This window comes from Fundulus heteroclitus, chromosome 21 (genome assembly GCF_011125445.2).
Source record: "Fundulus heteroclitus isolate FHET01 chromosome 21, MU-UCD_Fhet_4.1, whole genome shotgun sequence".
Taxonomy (NCBI): domain Eukaryota; kingdom Metazoa; phylum Chordata; class Actinopteri; order Cyprinodontiformes; family Fundulidae; genus Fundulus; species Fundulus heteroclitus.
Window position 1 is genome coordinate 40,178,526 of NC_046381.1, and position 19,100 is coordinate 40,197,625.

The 19,100-nt window shown below is 41.4% G+C and overlaps 1 protein-coding gene across 10 annotated transcripts in view; it reads right to left on the minus strand.

The window, feature by feature from the left end:
* The window catches only part of tnikb (TRAF2 and NCK interacting kinase b), a 78,406-nt gene extending 59,378 nt beyond the window's left edge, over positions 1-19,028 (minus strand). For 4 of the 10 annotated variants that reach the window (XM_036124938.1, XM_036124936.1, XM_036124935.1 and 1 more), the window contains exons 1-2: positions 18,422-19,028; positions 10,791-10,856 (exon numbers count right to left, since the gene is read on the minus strand). In XM_036124938.1, coding sequence (XP_035980831.1) covers positions 10,791-10,856; positions 18,422-18,529 — 174 coding nt within the window. In that variant the 5' untranslated portion in view covers positions 18,530-19,028. The remainder of the gene's footprint in view (positions 1-10,790; positions 10,857-18,421) is intronic. The other 6 variants (XM_036124943.1, XM_036124939.1, XM_036124940.1 and 3 more) reach the window with 3 other exon arrangements.
* Between the last annotated feature and the right edge of the window lie 72 nt (positions 19,029-19,100).

Genomic DNA, 19,100 nt, shown 5'->3' on the forward strand with positions numbered 1-19,100 from the left:
CATCTACGGATTGTCCAAAGCATTTCAGAAATGATCTTAATTGGACCAAATAGAGCAGACATGATTCCTTTCTACTGCTAAGGAGACGTGTTACCCTCCGATATTACTCTGTAGAGTCAACCGAAATTAATTACGCCAGAGAAACCACACAGAGGAACCCACAAAGGGCCGAAACATCAGCTGACGTCATGCCGCCAACCAGAAGAACCAATCATTAAACCAAAGGGAACATATTTGTTAATTCTTATAAATTAAAATTTCACAATTTACAGAGTAGGAAAGGCGGACCAGTCTGGTGTGGATGTAATTTGGTGCTCATGCAGATCAGAGATGGGTGTGTAAATGATTTAGGATGTCTGCAACGGTCCCCAGAGGCCAACAATGGTGGTATATGAATGGTGCGCTGGTGCTAAAGGTACCAGTTGGACCACCGGTGCCAGAAACAGATGTCAAAGTGGCACTGAGTCCGTGTTGGCACTCTACTCAGAATAATCAGCTGGACTTAGAATGTTTTAAAGTCCTTTCAGACTATATCAAGCGCTGGTAATCCGTCTATAAAGCATCCTCATATTGTTTGAACCAACTGTTGGAGGCTCAGGTAACCGCCTGCTGGTTGTAGCGTGAAGGCTCCCTGCAGAACCGTAACAGTGAGTTGTCTCTGTGATTAACATTTGGTCCAATTCAGGTTATTCCTCTGCCAGTGAGTTTGTGATTTGATAATATTTTTTCTGTATAATAAGTCCGAATCTCACTTTATGCAGCGGAACAGTAATTAGAGTTCACTGGGAGGAATTGGACCTGAAGTGTGAAACTGGATTTGACATAGACCAGCTCACTTTATTTACAAAGAGCTTGATTCGACTTTTGTTTTGAATTTATTTCATGAAAACAAAAAAGACCCAGACGTCTTCTGTTTCAAACTATGAAACATGAATATCCCGGACAAGCCCCCAAATATTCAAGCTCAGCGTTGGTGTTAGATGTTACAAAACAAGTCTGCATTTAATCACAACACCACAAGCTGACCAGGGTTTATTAACAGTTCTTCACACCTGACTGACAAAAGTGGGAGAAATCACTTTAGAGCGTTAAACTTTTCTCTTTTAAAACAATTCTTGCCACATGATCGCGAAACATGCCTTATACGTGATCCTTTCTAAAGGAATGAAAAACCCAAGGACGGGAGACAGGCTAACAAAACAGTTCATGCCTTAGCTGTGAGGAAAAGAGCTCTAGCATCCATTCTGAATGGTTTTAGTCCTGATAATCAACTGCAGCAGTAACTAGTTATTCACAGTGTCTGAGCCAAATAAAGCCAACAACGTTTGACCTCAGGTTCTATATTATGGTAAATAAGGACTTCTCCTGCTTTGTTTTTTACAATCACTTCGAGGCTTTAAACACTCGGGGAGGGTACCGGTCCTTTGGGTCTCTCAGACAACATATCCCTTAACTTCCTGTTCCTCACTGACTAATCACCAGATAAATCCACATTATGTGAGCTTACATTCACCACATGTGATGTAAAAAGTATAGACATAACAGTGAAAATCCATTTAAATGTAAAATATGTTAAAACCAAATCTTCAGGAGGTTTTCTTTAAGAGAGGCACTTTGTTTTGTCTTCTCAACCTCCTTTTTATCTCTCCAGGGTTGTAAATGACGTAGAAATTTAGTCATGCCGGTGTTTATGTCATGCTTACTTTCTTTTCTTGATTTGATTTTTTTATCGTCTTGTTTTAGAGTTACATGCATGTTTTGTATTTTCTGAACCTGGTTTGTTATCTCCCTGACTTTGTGGTTTCAGTTTTACCTTCCGCCGCTCCCACATACCTGGTCTGTTTTCTGATTTCGACCCCAGCATTCCCGTAACGCTTATCTCAGTTAGCGTAAACGGTACCTGGTGTTTATCCTGGTGCGCTCCTCGTGTCTGGACCAGTTTCAACCGTTCTGGGCTTCCACTGCTTTAATCTTCATTCCACACCGTCTGACCTATTTGTTAGATTTTAAGTTTTTGAGTAATTTTAGTTGAGCTTTCTTTTGGTTTAAGGAACAGCTCGTGACTGTGATCATATTCATATTTAAGGAATATAGGAATATTTACAGCATTGTAACATAGTGGTAGAACTTTTATGATTTACACATTCAGGCGAGTGGGTGGAAGTGAAAACTTGTTATATATGTTTTCTCACTTTTTATTCATTTATCCTTACAGCGCCTATTTAATCTTACTTATATATGAATCCAATATAACATATACGCACTCATTTAATATATAGCATGCTTGTTTACACAGGTTCAGTTAAAATATAATAATTACAGTGGAAAGAATGATTGTTTTTTAATTGAAATTATAATGTAAGTTACTGCATGAACTAAAAAACAATTAGCAGCAACAATTGCAAAAATAATAATACTGAAAGTAATAATAAGGTATATTACATCCATTAATTAATTTATGTTTATGATTTTAACTATTCTATGTTTGGACGTTGCTGTATTGTATTATTCAGGTTGTTTGCATCTTTAACACCACATACTGAAACACATGAATGTTTTCTTCTTAAAGACTTTAAATGTTTAATCTGAAATTCAGACCTTAAATTATATAATCCCTACCAGGTTCTGAACAGTTTTTTTCATTGTAATTGATTTTTCTTTGGCTTTGTATAACATTAGAGCTGTCTGTCGTTTCACTGTCAATCAGTTTAGTTTTTATTTTATGTTATAAATAGCATGTTAGGATGATCCAGATATCTGACATTCTATATTATTCTTAATTTTTGTATTATTGTTAATTGATGCTGTGTAGTTTTGTAATTATTGTCCCAGATCTCTCCACAGTAACTTAAATAAAGTAAGACTAGTAACACACACACATTAGGCTTTATTTATTTTTTTTATAAATAAAAAAAATAAATAAAGCCTAATGCTGAATATGAACCATAAAAATGTGATACAAGCCTATTTTTAATTGCAACTGAAATAAATTTTCACAGGGGTGCAAACAGACACATCATGCAACAACATCGCATCAGTTTTGAGCTAAATAAAAAAATCAGTATACTATACTGTTTAATCTGCTTTAACACGCACAGTAAAAAAAATGAACAGTTTTCTCTATCCTACAATAATTTTTTTGAACAATCAATTCACAGTATTTGCTGCAGCTGTTTAGTTGTTTTATTTAATGTTTTAGGATCATGCCGTCTGTAGTTAATGCTTTGTTGTGTGTATTGTTCATTGACTATTTAGCTTATTAACTAACTTATTGTTAGTTCCTTTATTTACTTGATTATGTTCCTTTATTTACTTGATTATGTTAGTTCCTTTATTTACTTCCCTGTCTGCCCAGTTAATTATTCTCCACCAGTAATTAGTCGATCCCATTCACCTGTCTGGTTGTTTCACCTGTCCTCTGCTTCATTTAAGCTCCGTTTCATCAGTCACTGGATTATTTCGTTGGCTTCATGCCTCCATACATCGTTTGCCTCATTCTGGCTGTTGCCGTTAAGATTTTCATGTTCAGCATCCTGCTTCCAAACCCTTGCTTGCATTTTGGAGATCACAGTTTTGTCTTGAATCAGGCGTTTCTATTTTTCGCCATGGTTTTGGAGTCCAAGCTGAAGGATGCTTTAGCTACAAGTGGATACGTCCAAAAGTTCACTTCTTGGGTGCATTTATCCACATAATTCATTCCACCGTCAGCCAGCATACTACAGAAAGGCTACGTTCACACTGAAGCGAAACACGACCCAAATCCGATCTTTTTGCCCATATCCGGCCTAAATCTGCCTTTTTCATGGCAGTGTGAACGGTCCAGTTCTGATCTTTTCACCCCCATAAAAATCCGATCTGTGCTACTTCCATATGTGATGCTAATTCAGATACGTATTGGATAGTTTTTAAATCTTCTGCAGTCTGAACGATCATGTCACATTTTATCCATCTTTCACGTCCCTCTCCTGTCTCTCATTACACATCCTCACAGCAGCAGCAGCAGCTAGCGCTCCATAAAGACCATTAATAGCTGAGCTGCTTTCTTCTTACCTTCGTCTGGCTATATGACGTGCTCTTAATATTGTCGGCTCCTGCTGCAGCTTTCTAATAATAGCAAGGATAGATGTTGGCCGTATCTCTGTTTCTTTTATTTTTCAAGTTTTTTTAACAAGATCTTATATTTTATACTCCTAGAAACAATTACACACTGCAAAAATGGATTTAAAAATAAGTAAAATGTGCTTAAAATTAGTGTTTTTGTCCTAGATATGAGCAGGTAAATAAGATTATTTGCCAATGTAATGAGTATTTTGACCCCTAAAATAAGATAATTAGATATACTGCACTTGAAATAAGATCATGGAGATGAATTGTTCCTATTTTAAGAGCAAAAATCTATTGGCAGATCATTTTATTTACCTGCTCAAATCAAGGAAAAATACACTAATTTTAAGAACATTTTACTTATTTTTAGTTCCGTTTTTGCAGTGCATTCACCATTGCTTCCGCAAACTGTGACGTATCCTTTGGTTATCTGCGCTTGCGGGTCGCTTTGTGGTCAAGAACCGTTCATACAGAAGTCTGATGAGGGTCGCATTTCATCGTAGTATGAGCGGACACCTACAAAAAATCTGATTTCAGCAAAATATCAGAATTAAGCATCAAGACCTGCGGTGTGGACGCACCAAAATCAGTTACTCTCAGGCCCGTTCACATGCAGACGGATTTGGAGATATCCAGAAAACTGTTTAGTTGGAGAGATGAAAAAAAATAAAACACGTTTCATCTGGACCCCATTAGAGGGGAAAGATTCTCAGTCATCCAGGTCATAATAAATCCAAAAAAAGGGTTTAAAAATAAAAACAACTGGACTTCTATTCTGAAGCTGAAGACGTTTCTCTTCCCATCCAGGAAGCTTTCTCAGTTCTAAATGTCTGCAGTAGTGAGGAGTTCCAGCTTTATAGACCTGCAGGCCTCATTGGAGCTTAGATTCACCTGCTCAGGTTTCAACTTTCAGAAACTTACAACACAGCTGTGGGTTTGATTCCTGCCAAGTTTCCCCCCAGTTCACACCTTCATGCATGAGACCTCAACATTCCTCCTGTTAGCCAGGCTAACGAGGAGCCTAACGACTCTCCATGTGAGGGGCGACCAGTTCCAGGTGAATCTGCAGGTGAGTCTAAGCTCTAATGTGGCCTGGCTTGCTTAAAAATAGAAGTCCAATTGTTTTTTGTTGTTTTTTAACCTTTGTTGGATTTGGACATAGAGGACTTACATGTAGATACATTGAAAAAGTAAAAGTCTGCCACTGGTCTGGACACCCCTGGCTACAAACTGACGTGTTTGTGCATACGAGCCAAAGTAGACCTTGGCTCTCCACTGACACACAAGCAAACAACAATGGCAAACTTGGGAGTTGTGGTTCTGTTTCAGACAACTCAAAAAGCACATTTAGCTTCTCTACAGTGTTTTCATGCTGCTCTTCTTCTTCTTTCGTTAATTGTGTGGCAGCACTGCTGCGCCACTCACTGGTGTGGCATAAATATTACAACGCCTTTAACGGCTCCTTTGGCTTTGTGCCGTTTCACCGTTACGCTAAAACTCTTCTGCACGGATACAGTATTTGGCTCCATGTGAATGTTGCCTCCGATGAACTGTAGAACAGGAGCTAAAGTCCAATAAACTGTCTGTGGAGCAACAATAACGAGGAATTCAGAACAAAGCATTGGAGTTCCACTTCAACTGCATGATTTAAATGAGAAAAAGGAAGGCGTTAAAGAGCATTATATGTTCCCTTTAAAACAATAAATACTCTGTTGCTGAACAAACAAGTTCAGTGGAAACAGTTTTGCCTCCAGTGATTAGTTCAGATTACGGGAAGATGTGCCTCCTGGAGGTGTGGGAGTGTTGCAGCTCCCGTTTTCTGTAACAGCCTGCAGATCATGAGCAGAACGCAGGTAATGCCCCGGCCTGCGGTTTGCTAATTCCTCTCATTGTTCCAGGTGTTATTTCCCCTAACAGTGCCCAGTGGTTCCTGTGCACTTTGTTTTCAGGAGGAACCCGACAGTAATTTGTTGGTTCCGTCTTCAGCCAGTGAGATCATCCTGTAAATTACAGGTTGTGCAACAGAGCCGCGTGTTGTGATGTTTTCAGGAAGTCAGATGACAGAAGATCCCCCCCTCTGTGGGTCGGGGGAACAAAAGGCTGTGACATCGGGACGTCTGACGGGCTCCCAGTTTTGTTTCAGAGCTAAATCAAACATTTGCATGTTCTGCGTTTGCAGCAAATTAAAGCCTTTCAGCGGGAATCTGAGGGAGATACCAGCACTTAGTGAAACCACAGGGCCATCACGGATGAAAGGTTGCTCTTTGCTTTATTTCAGAGCAATTAACAAACAAGGGATTTGTTAGGAAATCCATCATGAGAAAAGTCCTGACTTCCTCTTCTGTTATCCTCACAGAAATGCTGAGTAACAGCTTCTGACCCAAACTGAGCGATGACGGCCTGTTCTCGTCTGCTCAGTGGTCTGAGCCGACCACAGCCCGTTTCTTCACCAGCGTTCTCAGAGCTGACCACAGTAAGTCAGTACGTTCTCAGATTTGGAGAGCTTCCTGAAAACAGTCCATGATTTCCTCATTCTGATCCGTGAAACGCTCCATTATCACTTTAACTTTGTGACTCGGTGCTCCGTCATACTGGGAAACCCACAGATCGACATCTTGGCCTCGCACTCCTGGGAGAACCTCCTCATGAAGATGCTTTGATTGCACTCTTTAGTCGTGGCTGTGTTAGATAGACGCCTCTCGTCTTTATCTCTCCAGATGTCCCAAATATTCATCACAGATTATTTTTACCAGTCGTCTGCTGGTACTTCCTGTATAACCTCAGCCTGATCTTAATGGGTTTATTTTTTTGGCTTTATATGGACCAACATCCACCTGCTGCCAACCCTCAGCAAGCTCTGCACCGGTGGCAGAAGGGCTCTACAGCGGCCTCCTCAGGTGGAGAAGAAATTTTTTTGAAATTAATGTATTTTTCCTTGATTTAAGCAGGTGAATAAGACTATTTGCCAATGGAATGAGTATTTGTACCCCTAAAATAGGATAACTGCACTTGAAATAAGATGATAGAGATGAAATGTTCCTATTTTAAGTGCAAAAATCTTATTACATTGGCAAATAGTCTTATTTACCTGCTTAAATCAAAGAAAAATACTTTAATTTCAAGAAAATTTGACTTACTTTTAGTTTCCTTTTTGCAGTGCATAAATCTCGCTGGACTCTCTCAAACATCCTGAATCTCTGCACCAGAACGTCTCGCCTCAGTATTTTTCTGGCTTCTTGCCCTAAACAGTCATTAATTATTCATTAATAATAGGAGCAGTGAAGACATCAGTGAAGACATCCTCTAACTGTCTTATCATTTTAAAGTCTGAATAATTGGCCCTCCGTGTGGAGAATATAGATCCAAACCTTAACACTGAGATTTCTATTTCCAGATCCAGCATGTCCTCCATGACAGAGGCTCAAAGCTGAAAAGCCTGAACTCAGCCCGGCCTTCCTGTTATCTGCTAAAAGTGCCGCCCTCTCTTTTATACATCTCACTGATACTGAAAGCCGCTAACTTTGAGTCTCCTGTCAGTGAGTTTATTACGGTGGATCGACTTATCAGACTAAAATCGGCCGTTGGAGTTCTGAGCGGCTGACCTGTGGCTGAAAAGTTGATTCTGGTTTTCAGAGCATTGATATTGTGTTTTTTACTGGCATCCTATCAGAACATTTTAAATCACTGAACTGCAGGAGAATCTTCTTCATCCTGTTAATTTTTCCAGCATCATCACAGCAAACCTTCACAGCGAGGTGAAAAGAAAGAGACGCCTATTCTTCAGATCAATAGAACAGATTGAATAAACTCCGTCTGCCTAATCAGATCCGATACAAGCCGGAGACGCCTCCTCGCTGGTGGAGCTTCATGGCTGAGCTGTAGAACGGGAGGGAAACTGAAACAACGGCAGCGAAACCCTCACAGGGAGCAGCAAACCTGCACAGCAGCTTCTCAGGCAGCAGTTTCATGCCTGAATAAACCAGGATTTTTCCCGCTTGGTTGCTCTGCAGGAGCAGCTCTGCAGCGTCGCCCAGACGTCTCTTCCTCATTCCAGGACCGCTGTCTGAGTGTGAAAACCGCTACGACCGGGAGGCGGGCGGAGCTGAAACCAGCAACCTGATCTAGCTTAAAAACCGAGGCAGAATTTACCAGAAATTCAGCATTTCAGCTTCTGCACTTCACCGCTTTTTAAGATGTTTCTCTCTGACAGATGAGACGAAGTTATAGCAGATTTCTACATCTCTTCAGCTTCATTACAATTCCTGGAAAAAAAACAGAAATCATGTCGTGAAGTCTCCCGGAAATAAAATTATTTAATTTGGGATAATTACAGAGACTATAGAGAATACTAATTAATTCTCATTCATTTCTAGCCTAGGGAGTCCTATGATGAAAGATAATCAGGGCTCAGATGATTTGCAATAACCGTGCATTATCAGTCATCTGTCGCCAAAAAAGATAAATAATAAATGTCTCTGGTTCTGAAGATTGATTCCAGGAAACGAGAGGAAAGCGCAGAGAGCAGGAAGGTGCTACGGCATGCTAATTTCTATTCTGCATGCAAAATAGTAGCTGAAAAATCCGCCAAACAGGATCAAATGTATGAGAGGAGGGAAGTTGTGCAAGATGAGGAAAAACTACACAGGCTGGAATCAGCTGTTTTCTGACACCGTTGACTTTTGCAATGATTAACCACAAAGTTCTGCAAATTCAAGAAAACAACATTTGGTTTGGGCCCCAATCTTTGTACGCGTTATAAAACAAAGCAGAAAAGTGAAATAAGTGGAATTGTTTGCATCTTTAAGAGCTAATTCATGCTTCCAAGCAGGAATTAGAAAGTTTCACCAGATCGTCCAAACTTCTGTGGACTGCACAGCGCTCAGATGGTCTAACAGTGAAATTAATATATCTGCTACAGAAGGTGGAACTGAACACAGAAAAATCTGAACATTGTGTCCCAGAATGACCCTGAAAATCTAGTTGTACTATTTCTATTATTTACTGTTAAAAAGCACTGAAATGCTGTAAAAATCCTTCAGCTTGTCAAGAAGGCTGCAGTTAAAGTTCAAGCAAGAATAAAAAGGAAGGATCATATTTCTCCAATTTTAGCTTCCCTTCATTGGCTTCCTGTTAAATCAAGAATAGAATTTAAAATTCTCCTTCTAACGTATAAAGCCCTTAATAATCAAGCTCCATCATATATCAGAGCTCTGATTACCCCGTATGTTCCTAACAGAGCACTTCGCTCTCAGACTGCAGGTCTGCTGGTGGTTCCTAGAGTCTCTAAAAGTAGAATGGGAGGCAGATCCTTTAGCTATCAGGCTCCTCTCCTGTGGAACCAACTCCCAGTTTTGGTCCGTGAGGCAGACACCCCGTCTACTTTTAAGACTAATCTTAAAACTTTCCTTTGTGACAAAGCTTCTAGTTAGAGTGGCTCATGTTACCCTGAGCTATCTCTATAGTTGTGCTGCTATAGGCTTAGGCTGCTGGAGGACATCAGGATCTATTTCTCTCACTCTGCTGAGTTCTCCTACTGTTCTCCAATTCTGCTTTATAAGACATTATTCCAGCAATTATCTTCTCGTTTTCTCTCTGTTTTATCTCTTTACAGAAGCTACACCTGGCTGCGTGTCTTCTGCGATGTTTGTAATTTAATCTATATCTGTATGCTTGGATTGGATTGGTTCGTTTAAATATTGTTTGATAGAGATCGGACCTGATACAGTTCTCGTGAAACGAGAACAGCAGCAGTTATTTCCACCAGAAAACAGATGTTTGTCCTTTCCGTAAACAGAAATATCATCAATGTGTCGCTTCATGCCATATAGACACCACCAACATCAACAGATTGATATCTGAATAACACAGCAGGTGCTTTACATGAAATATTTGTTTATTTGGCGATAAAACTCCCATTTCTTATCACTTTGTTAATTTGCAAGCCCGCCCTAGCTCTTTGCCTGTCTGATATATTAGAAACACAACATGAAAACCTCACAACTTGTGTGAACATGTAACATGTTGGGGTATGAAGGAGAATAATAGGTCTTGATGACTTCTCCCTACCTGCAATGAAATCAGGATTCAGCCAAAGAATAAGAAATCAAATAAACTGGATAGTCTCTATTGGAGGTGGCAGCAGATGATCTTTTAGCAGCCATTTGTCTGTTTACATGTTCATTCTTACAGTTTATTTTCTGAAAGCTCACACAGATTGTGTTAATTTTGCTCCGTCAATCATTTTTGTGCAGAGGAGGTGTCAACCTGCAGAAATGGCGGATCGATACGGCACATCCACGGAGAGCCGAAGCTCAATGTGCATCAGCAGACAGGAGAGCCTGTTAATTGCTTTCAAGGTAAAACAATACACAGAAATAAACAGGCTGTTTGTTTGCCCAGCCTTCCAGGTCACCCTCACTGAAAGTCAATAATAACCTCAGGTTTTTTGACATAATTTGATTTTTCTACGTGAAGTCATAATAAAGAGCGGAGGAAAGAGTAACGGCTTGTTTCAAAGCACAGATTCTACGTTTTAAATCAGGAATAATGCTGTAGTTTAAATACAAATCTTTAAGAAGCAGCTTTAAAACCTCAAACATTACCCAGTTTGAATAAATGCTTGTGAAAAGCCGAGGAGATCAGTGGATTTAGAAGGGCGAGCTTATCAAAAATAACCCAGGTCTTACCTTGTAGACCTGCCCATAGGTGCCATTTCCAACCAGTTCGACCAGCTCGAAGATCCCAGCTGGGTCCTGAAAGAGAGGGAGGAAGAGCTGAGTGATGAGGAGGAAGAGCTGAGTGATGAGGAGGAAGAGCTGAGTGATGAGGAGGAAGAGCGATGACAATCAAAGCCAGTCGGGGGAACGTAACGCTGACCCGAAGGGATCGAGGTGAAGGAATTCCAAAAAGCATTCGACCTTCACGCACAAACTCAGCTTTATTAATGGGCTGAGTGAGCTCTGCATACCTGAGGTATTACCCTGTGAAATCCTTCCTGTTTCCGCACCATTATCCCTCTTTTCTGCACATTCTCACATGCAGACTGAGACCAGGACTTCCTGCGTCGCTTGAATAATAATTTTTCATCATAAAGGAGAAGGTTTAACGAGGCTAGGTGCCAGTCTGACCACAGCTTCATGTTCTCTTCGGGTGTTATTCAAATGACTCATAATTATGGTAATAGAAGAGTAAGAGGCCTGTAGCAGGATGGATAAATGTGTTTTTTTTCTGATGCATGTCAACGGAAATGCAAACAAAACTTCTGTTTAACTGTAAACCTGTCAGCTGCTGCACCATCATCTCCACCATGTTGTCCTCTGCCTGCAGTGTGAGAAGTTCAACCAGTCTATTACTCCGCAAGAATCTTTAGTTCATTTTATGCAAAACACAAAATCCGAGCATATTTAACACCTTTGACTCAATCAAAAACGTAAGTAAGCAACATTAAATAATTAAATGGACAATTTAACTGATTCACTGGCTTCTCTAAATAAATATTTGTTTTAAAAAACTTTCTGACATTGTTGTCTCTGTGTTTGGACCCTGGAGCAGATCTTCGTCTTGCCGCCTGCAGACGTAACACTCTTTATTCCTGAAACAAACCATTTGCTATCAATGCCTTTGACTTCATTGAAGCTAATAACTAGTTATGAAAATGTGTTGATGTAAAGCCTAATTTAATTTAGGTGTGAAATAAAAAACAACTTTAAATCACCCTCTATTTCCATTGATTCTGGTTCTAGACCTGCGATCAAAGCTTAATTACTCCAGGACATCCTCCTTCCATCATTAACTGGAGTCATTTAATAACATTTACTTATCGTAGACAATGTGAATCAAAACTGTAACGGCAACAAGTTACCAAAAGGCAAAATAACCAACACCCATTTATATTACTTTGGAAACTCTCATTGTTTAGCTAGACTATACAAATAATTTTTACTTAACATTGTTTCCATTTTCCAAAGGTTTAAATGTTCCTTTTGTTTGTAAATGTCAATCTTTATCTTTATGGCTGTTTTACTTCCCTAGTAAAACATGGTGACAATAAAAGATTCTTGTTCTTTTTAAACATGTCTGATGCAGCGGCGTGTTTAAAGCATAAGGAGATACATATTTCGTGTACCAGTAGTCTGCAGGTAAACTCACAGAGACACAAAACCAAAGGCGCTTAATCTTATCTTTGAGTTGATTAAAAATAAAATCTCCCAAAACACAGGTGCAGATTTTTGACTTGTACCAGTGTGTGTGTGTGTGTGTGTGTGTGTGTGTGTGTGTGTGTGTGTGTGTGTGTGTGTGTGTGTGTGTGTCCTATTATAGTAGCCATCAGGAGAGCGTTGGGACTATTACAGTGCATCCGCCTGAAAAGGATTAGCTTAAAAAGCCACGGTCCTTTTCACTCAAGGTCAAACACAAGCACAACAAATCCTGGAGGACAAATTCTCATGTGCACAAGCATCCATATGCATCCACATTCGTCCACCTGTACATCTATCTACCTGTTAGATGAAATAAAACACTGTGTGGAAAAAATATTATGGATTTCCCACTGACACGTTTGTTTTTAAAAGAAATGCCAGTGGACCTGAACGCAGCTAGCTATAAGAGCTAACGGTGTCATGATGTAGATTACATCATCATCGTTCTCGCTTATGGACTCAGACATGAACCATCGGATCAAAGGAAGATTACAGGTCACCTCACAACAAAGACGTGAGGTTTTAGTCATAAGCTGCTCTTCTTACGGTCGTTAATTGTTTGCATAAAAGCGAGGAGGTTCAGTTAATAACTAACTTCCTGGATGGGAAGCACTCTGTGCAAATTCAACATGTTGATGAAGACTTCTGTTAACAAATGGTTAAACTGTTTGAGGGGAAGCACTGGAGGAAATTAAAGGCGTCCAAAAAGCCCCAATCAGAAGCAATAAAAAAACACAATATGGCTGCAGTAGCTACTAGAACTAGAACTAGTTCTAAATTCAGTTCAACAGTTAAAAACTAAATTACTTCATGTTGGTAGTTCAACACCTAAACATATCTCATAGGCCCCATAAGAACTGGTTCTTCTTCATTTTTAATGTTTTTCATAAAATCAGGTTTTCATGTTTCCAAATGAAAATTCTAAAGAAAATATCTCCATCAAGATTTTGTTATTAATTATAGGCACCTTTAAAGCACTCAGAGGTTAATTTACCATCTTAATAAAATCCTAATTATGTTTAAAGACATGAGCTCCTCTGCCTCCACAGTAGCTGCTAACTCTCCCTCCCAGCCTGCATCAGATTCCCGCAGTCACAGTAAAGCTAGGTGCAGTTTGGATGATCAGGGCGGGAACCTCCAGCTTTTATTGTCACATTTAAAGTGAAGACAAGACGAAGGGATTAAAGTGGAGTTTAAAAAGAGGAAAGATGTAAAAGTTTTAAGTAATAGGGCCCCACAGGGCTAGTTTTCTGTGAGCGCAGCAGCCGAACCACACATTCAAGAAAACACAACAGTCAGCACGTACTTACCTTTAGGGGTAAATGTCACGACTGTTTTGGCATAGAAAAAGTTACATTTTGTCATAAGAGTTTCTCAGTTGACATCACTCATTTACTCCCAGACACTGCATTACTCAACAACACCCAGTTCAAGCTCACATAGCAGACAAGGTCTACCCATCTTGAGAAACTATTTCTATTATCCACTCATTGTCTACTGTAAAGGTACTTGGGTAAGCGTGACCAAAATCTACCAGCAGAAGGTCCCAAAGTTATTTTGGTTTGATAAGGTGCCATAATCTCTGATATTTATTTAAAGTCAACTGGCACCAAATGGGATCAGGACCACAAGGAATGGAAATAAGGTGCAATATAAATTCTTCCAGATGGAGTATAGAAATAAATTACTGTTGATGAAGATAATTGTGATTGTTTGCCTCCATAACTAATAAAGAACTTAACTGCCAAAAGAAAAAAACTGATTATAAGATGCAAAATGGTTTCCGGACATGTTTGAAATTGAAGGGACAGAACAGTTGAGTATCACACAAATTGGCAAAGGTGCAAACTGATCCACAACAAAAAGACAATAAAGTTTAAGACAAATATACACTCAACAATGATGTGGAAAAAGAGCATGGGTGTAAAACCACAAACAGATAAAAGTAAAAAACAAAGAAGCATAAAGCGCAATGTGCAAAATGAACAAAAAGTCACAATACAGTTAGACATCAAGTAACATGAGAATGAAAGCTAAAAATAATAAAATAAAAAATACTAAACCTGAACAAAGCTGCATTACGGCTGTAAATGGAATTTAAGCTTAACCACTTACAGATACAAAAAGACTAAAAATGGACCTTTTTGAAATAAGCTCTTTCTGTAAGAAGATTAAAAACAACCACAGCAAAGCAAGATGACAGCATGGATTGCTGGAAACAATCACTCAAGTGACATAACTTGATGTAAAACCACCAATCACAATGGGAACCAAACCATCACAACAGTGTAATACGAGATAAAAACACGGAAGAACAAAAGGCAATAAATCGAATGATTTCAAACTGCCTCAGCAGAATCAGAGAGAGCCTGAGAAGAAAGCAAGACACGATATGGCCATAAAAACAAGATGGAAAACAACCACCGAGAGACACAAAGTGGACGCAATGCGACAAAACGGTCACAGACAAACACAGGAAGACAGAAAAGATGAAAATAAACTACATGAAGAAAATAAGCTGAACAAGAAATAAACACAGCAGGTCAAAAACAATAACCACTGAGACAAAATGACCACAAAGAGAAACCAAATCTGCACAAAAACAGCAATCAACCACAAAAAGAGAACAAGAAACACAGCCTGAAATATATATATATATATATATATATATATATATATATATATATATATATATATATATATATATATATATATATATATATATGATGCTTTATGTTTTTACAAAAACACTAATGTAAAAAGGTTGAGACCAAAATCATTGAAACCAAACATTGACAGCAGCTGTTAGCCACAGCAGTTAAAGCTAACCGTTAACGTGGCTAAACCTTTTCTTTTTTAAATTGTCGTCTTAAAAATGAAAAAGAATAAATAAATATTGTTAATAAGTGGCTATAAATAGCTTCAAATCTATGAAAAGCAAGAGTTATTGTAAGTTTTTCAATCATTGACAAGATAGTTTACCCTAATTTAAAACTACCAAAAAGCTAACTAGCTTAGCTTAGTTAACTAGCAAGTTATGCTAGTTTTGAATCATAAAGCTGACCTTCTGAAACTTTTCCCAATATTTTAACAATCTCATAAAAGCTTTATTTATTTAAGATGCTTCCTATGCTAAATATATTTAAGTGGTTGTTTGAGAATTCCATTATTTTTTGTTGTAGGGACTGGCTGCTTTTTTACTTTATTCATCAGTGAGTAGCTAGGCTACATTTACATCTCCAGTTAAAATTAAGTTAAAATGTGTTATAAAAATACACGTTATGTCTTTTTTTTAATCAGAAAATCAGACTTTCTCTGATTTTCAAAGGTTTTAAATTTCAGTTTGGATATTATCTCTCCTCCTGGATCTCAATTAGCATCGTTTTTAGGGCAGTTTAAGACTTGGGATGCAGACATGCTCTAGGAAATAACGCTTTACCCATGTTTAATCAGAACACCACGCTGTTTATTTTCTTTTCTAAATGTTAAATGAAGAAAACCACAGACATATCAATAAATTGTTTTAGAGAAAACTGATTATAAAAATACACTACGTGCGAAAACCTTTGAGGTGTTTCAAAGCGCCCACACTCGGTTTTAATTTCTCCTTAAATGTCGCCACGGCTGACATGTCAGCAGCGAAGCTGTGAGAAGCATAACTAAACAAAGCCCATGGCCAGGCCAGTAGGACTTGCACACCTTATAAGAATTGCAAGCAATGCTCTTTTTTTCATATTTTGTTACATTTAAACCTAAAATTTTAAATGAATTTTAACGTGATTTTATGTGACGGACCAAAGTAGCACAATTGCAAAGTGGGCTGAAACTAAAACGTCTTCAAAATGCATTTTCTCTTACCCTGATACCCCTGATTAAAATCCACTGCTATCAATTACCTTCAGGAATAACTTAACCTATTAAAGAACGGCATGATGTGGACCAAGCAGCAAAGCAGGAATATCAGGGAAGTAGCTGAACAGCACAAATATCAGCGGTGCGCTAATGTGCCGTTTGCCACGGAGCATTTAAGGAGACATGTGGAAAAAGGTGCTCCGGTCTAATGAGACCAAAATGATGCTGTCAGGCCTACGTAGAAACACACGACTCCCACAGTGACAGTGGGTGGCGGCTGCATCATGCTGTGGGGATCCTTTTCTTTGGCGGAACCAGAGAAGATGATCTGAACTGATGGGAAAATGGACGGAGGTAGATCCAGGAAAGTCCTGGAAGGAAACCTGCAGAAAACCTCAGACTGGGACCGAGGTCCACCTTCCAGCAGGAGAATGATATGATATTATGAGATGAGAAGATATTATGTGTTAGAATGGCCTATTCAAAGTCCAGATCTAACTCCAATTCAGACACTGGGGCATGACCTGACCATTTATGTTCACAGATGTTCTCCGCTGAGCTTGAGCTGTTCTACAAAGAAGAATGGGCAAAGCTGGTGGAGAATCCACAATTTTTCACCGTTTTATGACGTTTTGTCACATAAAATACCCATAAAATGCATGAACGCATGGTTATAATATGACCAACCGAGAAGAGGTCTAAGTCTAAGGGCTTTGCCTCCGAGCCAAACTCTGCTCCGGCCTCATCCAGCACAGCCGGCTCATGAGAGGATCCTCCGTTAAGAGGTCTCCTCCAGAATGATTCAGCGGGTGATATAACACCTTAACGTTCCTATATGTGACACCCAGACAGCTATTTATACGCGGGGCCTGACAGCAGCCATCCCACGGCCCTGATAGGGCCCGCCGTCCAGGCTGTCAGCGTGGACCATAGAGACTCCAGCCATGGTGGGAGAGGAGGAGATCAGAGGAACAGGAAGTGTTCCCTCAGCGCCCCCTTCTCTCTGCTCCATCCTCTCTGACCTAATTTCTGCTGCTGATGGAGGCATGCGGGTTCTGGTTTAGCAGAAAGCTTCTACCTCAGTGTTTCCTCACATCCCCCTGCCTTCATCACCCCCTCCTCCTCCTCCTCCTCCTCCTCCTGCTGCAGGTGTGCGTTACACACTCAGACACACTGACAAGCAGTCCCACCCCGTCGCTCAGGTCCAGACTTGACGTTTGCTCTGCAGGTACAACTGAGTTGCGTAAGCAGCTGGGAAGAGGGGGGGGGGGTGCAGAAAATACCCACTCTCACACACACACGCACACACACACACACACACACACACACACACACACACACGCAGCTCCTGGTGACACGTTTAGTTCAGCCATGATGCGCCTTTTTGTTGTTTTTATGGTGTGTTTTTTTTGGGTGACCTGCAAAATAACCACAGTTTCCACGCGCGTGCACGCGAGCGCGCCTCACGCGCACACATTCCGGCAGTGCACTTCCTATCGGCGCGCGCGGCCAGCCGCCGTGATGCAAAGCTGCTGTCGCCACAACATCACGAAATGGCGGAACTCGCTCCTGTTGCCGTTATCATCGCTGTTATTCCCGCCGCGTGCGTGCATCTGTGCGTGCGTGTGCGTGACAGAGAGAGAAAGAGAGAAAGAGAGAGAGAGAGGAGAGGAAGTGCGCGTGTGTGCTTCTGCGTGCACGGGCATCTGATGTCTTTGTGCAAAGTGTCAGCGAGCAGCTTAACATCTGCCCCACATAGTACAGACAAGAGCGGCTCTTATTATGCCGCCTCACGCACGACAGTGCTGGAGAGTGGGTTCACGCACGCACGCACGCACGCGCAGCAGCAGCGGCTCAGGGCGTCATTACATCACGTCCCAATTGTTAAGCAGAAACACCAACAGCAGCAGAGTGATCCACGCGGATATATCTGATCACCGACCTGATTTCCTCAGTCAGTGTCCGCTTCGCACGCGCACAGCTGCACCCCCCCCCCCCACACACACATACACCTCCCACACATCCCTACGCGCACGTGCACACACAGACTGTGGGATTAAAGCACGCGCGTGCACGCCACAGGTCGGGCGGTAGCGGAAAGCGCATTTGGAGACACATCCAGCTCTGTGCTTGGAGAGGAGGGAGAGGATGGAGAGGATGGAGGGAGGAGAGCTGGGGAGAGGGGGGGGACAGGTGTTGCACATGCACGCGCGCACACAGGAAAGGACACCGCGCACACACGCACGCGCACAGAGGGAGACATTTACCCGTAGTGCAGACAGGTCTATCTCATCCAGACTCCGCGCAGGGGAGTCGCTCGCCATGGTTCCGTCGGTAGAAGCGCGGCTCAAGATGGAAGCTTCCTCAACGACCATCGACCGGGAGGTGCAGCAGGATGAAGACTCAGTCCTCTAGGACGGGCCTGAGCGCCGAACCCCCCCTACCCATCCCCAAGAAGATCCCCGAAAAATCCCGCTGAAGGCGACGCCGAGCGGAGGAATGAGCGCTCCGGGAGGCGGAGGAGCCGCGGAGCCGAGAGGAAGAGGCGGAGGAGGAGCGCAGCGGGGAGGCGGTGTGCGCGCAGCTCCAGGTGCTACATGCTGCTCGGAGCGCCCGTCCTACATGCCTTCATCCCGAAGCGGGGCCGTGGAGGACAGGTGCGCGCAGGAGAAGCGGCCGAGGCGCACTGAGGAAGAGCAGCGGAGTCCGTCCGTGCGTGCGTGAAGCTGCGCGCTTCCCGGGAGTGGCCTGAGAGGAGGCTGCGCTTCACACAGAGACGCCCACAACGACACAGAGCGCACACCTCCACGGAGAGGGGCCGGAATCACGCAGCTGCATCACATCTCCTCACTCAAACCCGAACACATGACGATAAAACTCATGATTAATCCACACATTCACCGCCAGCCAGCGCTGAGCAGAGGCTGGGGGGGGGGGGGCTGGGGG